Source organism: Gymnoscopelus braueri, assembly GCF_963280865.1.
Source record: "Gymnoscopelus braueri genome assembly, chromosome: 8".
NCBI lineage: Eukaryota > Metazoa > Chordata > Actinopteri > Myctophiformes > Myctophidae > Gymnoscopelus > Gymnoscopelus braueri.
In genome coordinates this window covers 44,423,728-44,431,468 of record NC_137609.1, presented here as the reverse complement: position 1 = coordinate 44,431,468, position 7,741 = coordinate 44,423,728, and the positions used below count along the sequence as shown (strand labels likewise).

At 43.2% G+C, this 7,741-nt stretch overlaps 1 protein-coding gene across 1 annotated transcript; it reads left to right on the top strand.

Moving 5' to 3' along the window:
- Positions 1-1,958: 1,958 nt before the first annotated feature.
- Positions 1,959-2,618, top strand: LOC308090233 (glutathione S-transferase Mu 3-like; the record flags this gene model as incomplete). Its single annotated transcript, XM_080435296.1, has 1 exon — positions 1,959-2,618. One exon carries the CDS (start codon positions 1,959-1,961, stop codon positions 2,616-2,618), a length of 660 nt encoding a protein of 219 aa, XP_080291422.1.
- Between the last annotated feature and the right edge of the window lie 5,123 nt (positions 2,619-7,741).

Sequence of the window (7,741 nt, the reverse complement as noted above, 5' to 3'; positions counted from 1 at the left end):
GAACCATCTCTCAGTTTGACATGGGAACACTGGCACAGGTTGTCCTGCATCCAGAGCGCACTCACATCATGTTTGTGCCAGAGACCCCCCCCCCCCCTCCGTTGCCTGACAGGAGACTCAGAGAACCTGGCTATGATCGTGTCAGTATAATGGGACACATGTCGAGACTACAGCAGATGTGACAGTGGTGTGTGACTATGTGTGTGTGTGTGAGGTAAGAATACGTGCTGTTTTTATGACGTGGCACAGCAGGGGGGCTTTAGCTGCCCAGAAGAGGGTCTGCTGTGAGTCTTCGTGTCTTTGAGTCTGAGTGGGTTCATCTCGCAAACAGCTGGCCCTAATCAGCGCCATGCATTTCTTGTGCACACTGCAAGTGGGCCAAGGAAGTAATTTTTTTTCACATATCGTTGCTGTCTTTTTTTTCGTAAATTAATGCCCTACTTCAAGAGTGTCACACAAAAGTGGTGAAAAAAAGCAGATCTACAAGCTCACAACGTTATGAGCTTGTAGATCTGCTTTTTTCACCACTTTTGTGAAACCTTGCCCATGGAGATGATTGACATACTGACAGCACATGAAGTCTGAGATGCACGCTCTATATTATGTCTATAACCAGGGGTGTCATGGTGATTTCTTTACTGGCAGGACGGTACTTTAATGACGTCACATGCACGCGCGCGCATGGTACGCGCACACCGCGCACATTCTATTTTACCTTAAATTAGGAAACATGTTTGTATAGGAAATGTTTTTTACCTTAGTTTTTGTCTTTTTAAACTAATACAAATTCAAAGAATGCCATGAATTATAGAGCTGAAACTAAAAGTTTGCTTTGAACGAGTGTCTTTCTCTTCTTCGACGGTGGCTGAGGCATTGCTGCGTGCAGATAGGATACTGGTAGCAGCCCTACTGAAGACAACATGCTGTGTTGCTTACCGTAGCCTATAGATGCGAGGTGTGAGGAATCTGAGGAAACATTTTCACACTCACTTGTAAGCCTGTTATGCAAAGTAGCCATTTGGGTACTTGGCTCGTGAATCTACGGGGGGGGGGGGGGGGGCATGTTCTAGCGTGCACGCGAGTGCACTGTACCGTGCCGTACCTTGCGCGTGAAAAAAATACTGGCCACACGCCGTCCTACTCCGTGTGGCCTCCATGACACCTCTGTCTATAACCGCCTGACCGATCGACTTCAACCTTGGCGTGTATAGCCTACTGCTGAGGACAGTGCCGGTATGAAGTGGGTCAGATCAGTGATTCTCCCAAGATCAATCTATGAATCCACAAATATCTGTGTACATACAGAGAGATTTGTGGATTCATAGATTGATCTTGGGAGAATCGCTGATCTGACCCTGTCTGTGTGTCTGTCTGTGTCCCTTTTATGCCCATATGGAAATCCCTGACGTCATTGATATGATGTTATAGTCATAGACTTCCAAGCACTATTATAATCCAGGCACTGTATCTGACAATGGGTACAACAAGTATTGTATTGCATAACTGAAGAGACATTCTGAACAGGCAACGTTCACTAATAATAATATATCAATGCACAGAATCTGTGTGTGTGTGCGTGCACATGTGTGTGCGTGCAGGTGTGTGTGTGTGTTTGTGTGTGGCCAAGGAAGTACCTATTTCTTGACGTTTTATTTGAAATATTTAACTTTAATCTCACAATGTAAGTCAACGGTAGTCAGATCAGTCTGAAACATTGCCCAAATATTTTAGTAACGTCATTATCTACTCTACACAATGTAATGATGTCATGACGCAATGCAATCTCATCACTATGTCATCATTACAACCATGTCATTGTCCTTTAAAATGAATTGTCAAATAAACAACATCAGAAAAATATATATTACTTTAATACAGGATCTGTGTGTCTTTGAAGGCTGCAGGTTGTGGAACAGTTACAATATATTTTATGTTTAGGACTGAAGACGTGTCACGAAATGACAATGAAACTGGCTTACTGGGATATTCGCGGGCTTGCCCAGCCTATCCGTCTGCTGCTGGAATACACTGGTACACAATACGAGGAGAAGACCTATGTTTGCGGCGGACCTCCAGATTATGATAAAAGTTGTTGGTTTGATGAGAAGCACAAACTCGGGATGGACTTCCCAAATCTGCCCTATCTTGAGGACGGCGACAGGAAGATAGTTCAGAGCAATGCCATCATCAGATACATCGCTCGCAAGCACAATCTCTGCGGAGAAAGTGAGGAGGAGGAGGTGCGAGTGGACATCTTGGAGAACCAGGCGATGGACTTCCGTAATGGCTTTGTCAGGATGTGCTACACTGACTTTGACACTATTAAGCCAAACTACACGGAGAAGCTGCCTGGTTTGCTGAAACAGTTCTCTGTGTTTTTGGGAGACCAGACGTGGTTTGCGGGTGACAAGATCACTTTCGTGGACTTCATTATGTATGAGCTATTGGACCAGCACAGAATGTTTGAGTCCAAATGCCTGGAAAACTTCAAAACACTCAAAGATCTTTTGGACCGTTTTGAGGCTTTGGAGAAGATCGCCGCCTACATGAAATCAAGCAGATTCATGACGACCCCTGTCAATAACAAAATGGCCAAGTGGGGAAACAAGAAAGAGTGAAGAAACATGCTTTATTGGATGGATTAGCGGTTTATATCTCTACTCTTCTTAACACATTGAGTGCCAGGTTTTTTTTAAAACAGGGTACAGTCAGTGCCTGGATTTTTAACCATTTTTGAACCTTTTTCAAGTAGTCACAAAATATTTTCAGTGATCACCGTCCTCACGGTGATCCCATCATTACACACATAGAGGTCTCGTACAATCGGGGGAAAAACATTAAAAACATTTGGTAATCCGTTCCATAGTTGCAGCCAGTTGAAAATAGTCAAAAATAGTCAAAAATACATAGTAAAAAAAAAAAGGTACACAGGAGCCGAGATACAGGCTTTTGAAGTCATAAGTTAACCAGGAAGTGGATTAAAGTCTAAATCTTCGAAAAATGATATCTCCTGGTGCTGTGAAGGGAAAAAAAATAAACACCTCGTTTGGATTATGAAAAACGGTCCGGACCGTTTTTGGCACTCAATGTGTTAAGACATATGTCCACTCAAGTCTATGCTGGTGGGACCACAGGGGCACTACTACAACAATATCAGAGTGTTTGACACAGAGACCAACTGCTGAGTACGCCTTATGCACAGCTTCTTCCAGAAAGATGCAGGGGTCATTCAACCTTTACCTACAATGGAGAGCTGTAAATATGTAATGGGTACAACTGTGCATGTTTAAAAGATGATCTGTGGAAATTCAGTCCAGAGACCTTGTCCTGGAAGAAGTTAGCCCCCCCCCCACCACCCTCCCTGCATGGTGGGAGATCATTGAGGTCCTAGTTTGACTGCAAGCGAGCGGTTATACTCTGACACAACATCATGTGGGAACTGGCAGTCATCACGACCAACAGCAACAGAAAACAGCCCTAAAAAAATGTTAATTGTTTGACAGCACTAATAAAAATGCAAGACCTTGACTCAGAAGCCCATTTATTTATTTGAGTGCTGCAGGGGATATTGGCACTCATTAGAATGCTTCCGAGCCAATCAAAATGCAAGGTCAGAACTGTGCTATAATGTACCTTTTTGCTCCAAAAAGAGTGAAACAACATTACACTATGATCCCTGACATTAAAATAATTTCATATGATGAGTTGTCGATGAAGTTTGTAATACAGTAAGTTTGTAATATGCTGAATTCAATTATTTTGATTATGGCTTAACTTCATAACTTCTGTGTATCCTCTGTGTTCGAGCCCTCTCTGTGAGAAGTGCTACAGTATATAAATAAAATGTACTTACTTCTGTGACATGATAATACAAGAATGAACCAACTCTTTATAAGTCTTTTGGCTGAAAATACAGAATGTAATGAAAAACAGTTTATCAGTATATCTAAGCATGAATAAAAGAGGAGCACTTTACATTTTGACTGTTCAGAGCCGAAAGAAACATTACAGTAGCCTATGCCTTACAAACACAAGTACTCGTGAAAAGTTCAGCTGAGTAAACATTGTCAACCTCAACCAAACCAAAGTATCTCCCAGGGGACTTTTTTCATTGGATGGATGACTTCTGTGCAGCAATCACAAGATTTCCAACTACTGCACACATTAGGCCTAAGCCCAATACAGGAGAAACAGGCAGGGAGAGATCAGATAGGTAACAGCAGGGCCTTTCATTGGAGAGTTACGTCAATGAGGGGGCAGAAACAGCGCCGGTAAACTTGAAATAGTGACAAAGGCTCGTAGACTCCAGTGCATTCCGTAAAGAGCCGAAGATCTTTACGGCTCTAGCAGTGATTTTTAACCATTTAAAATTGAAGGACCCCCAGTTTGACATGCATTAGGCTACGGAACCCCATTTAATGGCATTTCTATTTCTGGGACCCCAATTTATATTGTAAAATCAACGTTAATTTAACTCTGAGAGTGTACAAATGGAACCAAATGGACCCGTTATAGATGTAGAGAGAGACGGAATGAGAAAAGGAGAAGGCTACAAAGATATAAGCGAGACAGATAGTGAATAGGAGGGAGTGAAAGAGGAAGGGATATCGGAGGGAGGCTGCATCATAAAGGTTGTGATGCAGTGCAGCTTCAAATTGTGTACGGAAATAGAAACAGAATGTTGACGCTTTAGGAGAATAGGCATTTTGCCAAGACATGCTGCCTGTTATGGTGCAGACACAGTGCTTTCATTGACGGATGTAAAGTTAACTGATCCTATTCGTTTGCTATGGAGAGCAAGATATCTGTAATGCATGCTGTATGTGGTCAGTTGACCGACCAGCCGCCATATCTGAATTAGCAAATATACAACTCGACCTCAACTTTAGGCAAATGAGGTCATCCAAGGCAGCATGGCGGGCTCGTGAAACTCAGATCAAACTAGGCAGTGCTGCTAAATTATTATGAAATTATTATTATTATGAATCAAATGTTTTCAGAAAGATACTTCAACGTAGTGTTTAGCTGGTAAGATGCAATTGTTTGTAACAAGGCCACCGTGTTGAAAATGGCGGAGCAAAACCAAGCACCGGCCAACTCACAGTATGTCCATCCAAAAAATAAATGGTAAAAATGTGACGTAACCGCCCACAGCCGGAGCATTTAGTGGTCCATTGTGTAGATGTGTTGTTGCCGGATTTGGTGTGTCTGGACCATTAGAAATTCCACTCGCAGCCCCCATTGTAGGCACGGCAGGCTGCATATGGGCTGATTATAGAGTTTGCCCATGTTGTGCGCTTAGACAGACAGTCCATTAGTGTGTTGTCACATTAATCTCCATCACTAACTCCTCCTCCGCATTGTTCCTGAACCGAAAGTACTCCTGACATTTGAGTGGATTGATTGGGGCTCACTGTCGCATATAACAAATTGAGCTTTGACCTAGCAATGATCCATCTCTGTTGATTGAAAATGAAACCAAAGTAGTCCTTTGGACTGACGGCGACTCCGTTCTTCCGCTTTCCTTCTCGTTCTACAAAGGTCTAATTATTGACCTAAAGGCCCTTACACTTTCTTGCAATTAATTTGCTCCCAAAATATGTATTTTCGAAATGTGTTTGTCATGAGTACATTCACACAGAACGCGAATGTTAGGCGGCAATTAAAGTGACGATTCTTCGTACGTGTATGAATGAGGCATCAACTACATGAATAGTTTGATAAAAAATATTCGCTGATGCGTTTTCGTATCATTTATGCGTCATGTCCCCGATGTGTAAAGTTCGGTCACCTGACGGATGCTTGGTTTACGGCGAAAACAGGTTTCATGGAGTGTAATAAGCACGCCCGGCGCTAGGGAGCGGCAGGGTTGGGCAACTTGGGCAGACGTGCCGCCCTGTGCCTCCTAGCCCACCCAAGCAAATGTTAAGAAAATAAAGTGTTGGGCCACTTGAAAAGTAACCCACTGCTCGTCATGTTCACTTCAGACACACAAAGCTCTGGGTCTCTAAAGGTATTTTCAGACAGGGGCCGATTGACACGTCTAGTAATTCTTTTTCAATGAGAGGTGAGCGGGCACAGGCATGATTTAAGGGCATTTCACATAGGAAGTGACTGACATGCCTAGTTATTCATTTTCAATCAGAGAGCATTCAGGTAGGGGGCACGCACGGTAATCAGTCAGGCGTTGCGACAAGCGGGTGCGATCAGCTTGAAATTGTTGTGTTAATGATCGTCTCACGCACACACGCGCCCGAGTCAAGAGTTTAATTGTTTCGAACTTGTTTCTATGCAAAGTGTAGAAATGCATTAGGAGCACAATGTGACCCCGCAGATCCAAGCGGGTATGCAGGTAATGTCACACCACGTGTGAAAAGCCCTTTATGCCTTAGCGCAGCGCTACTCAACCCGCGGCCCGCGGGCCGCATGCGGCCCCAACGCAGCGTCTTGGCGGCCCCTTTTTTTTTTAAGCACAGGATAAAAATAAACATTCCGTTCAAAAACAAACATCAATTGTTACAGGTATAATGCATAGTTTTCTATGCATTTCGGGTTTTTTGGGGGGTTTGACCCCCATTTTTTTCCGGCCGCGCGGCTTTGGCGCGCGCCCAGGGTAGGTGTCCCTTATTTCAATCTCTGGGAGTTGGCAACCCTAACCTTGCCATACCTTAGCTTTTGCTGAACTGATGCCACTGGACATACACACAAAATAAACAGGTACAGTGAAAAGAATATGATGTCAAAATGTACATTTTCTTATAACAATAACAATGCGTAGTGTGTGTTACAAAATCGAAAAATCCAAAATAAGACCGTCATTTTTAGCTTGCGGCCCCTTGGACTTTTGGTATTTTGCTGAGTGGCCCCTGAGCCATCTTAAGTTGAGTAGCCCTGTAGCATATGACGGTGTCACTCACCGAAAATAGCCAATCTACAAGTGCACAGCGCATTGGCGGGCCTCACACACGTAACATGCCTGCCCACTGCCAGAGTTGGATTGTCTAATGTTTTTCTATGTGGCGCACTGCATCAGTGGAGAGAGAGACCATGGGAGAGACAGAGATTGATCCTTGCAGTTTAAAAAAACAAAACAGTTTGGGAAATAAACAGGAGGGCTTTCAACACTTTCAAGTGGTACGCCTGTAAATTCCAGGCGCTCTATGCAAAATGGAAACGGCTTCATAGTGCTATCATGCGCTGCCCGTCTGGACAGACTTGTCTGCTGCACATTATCTCTCAGAGAGTGAGAGTTCTGTCACAAGTCTAACACCCTATCGCTGTACCATGTTTTCATGAAAGAAAGAAGAATTTGGTGATCTTGGCCCATAAGAAATCAATAACAAATACCTTAGACATGGATGATTTGTCAGAAAGCTGATATTGTATATATCGATATAGATTATAGCATTTATTTGCCTGTATAAACCTGATAAATACTGTATATTTGTGTCTGGACTGCAACAGTGGGGCCAGCCCTATAAACGACAGTTACTAATTTATGGTTCATGTTTTTCAACACATTCTCTGACCTTGCTGGTCACACATAATATCCATTGCAAAACTTTCAGGGAAAGTTCCTAAGATCCAGGGAAATTTCCTGCATTCTAAAATGGGCTACAGACATACCCATTAATTTGATAGATCCAAAGTGTTTGCTTGGTTTTACAATTACAGACCATTAATGTAGGGCTCATGGCGTTGTCTACAGAGTGATTGCTGTGCCATAGGGCAAACTATGCTA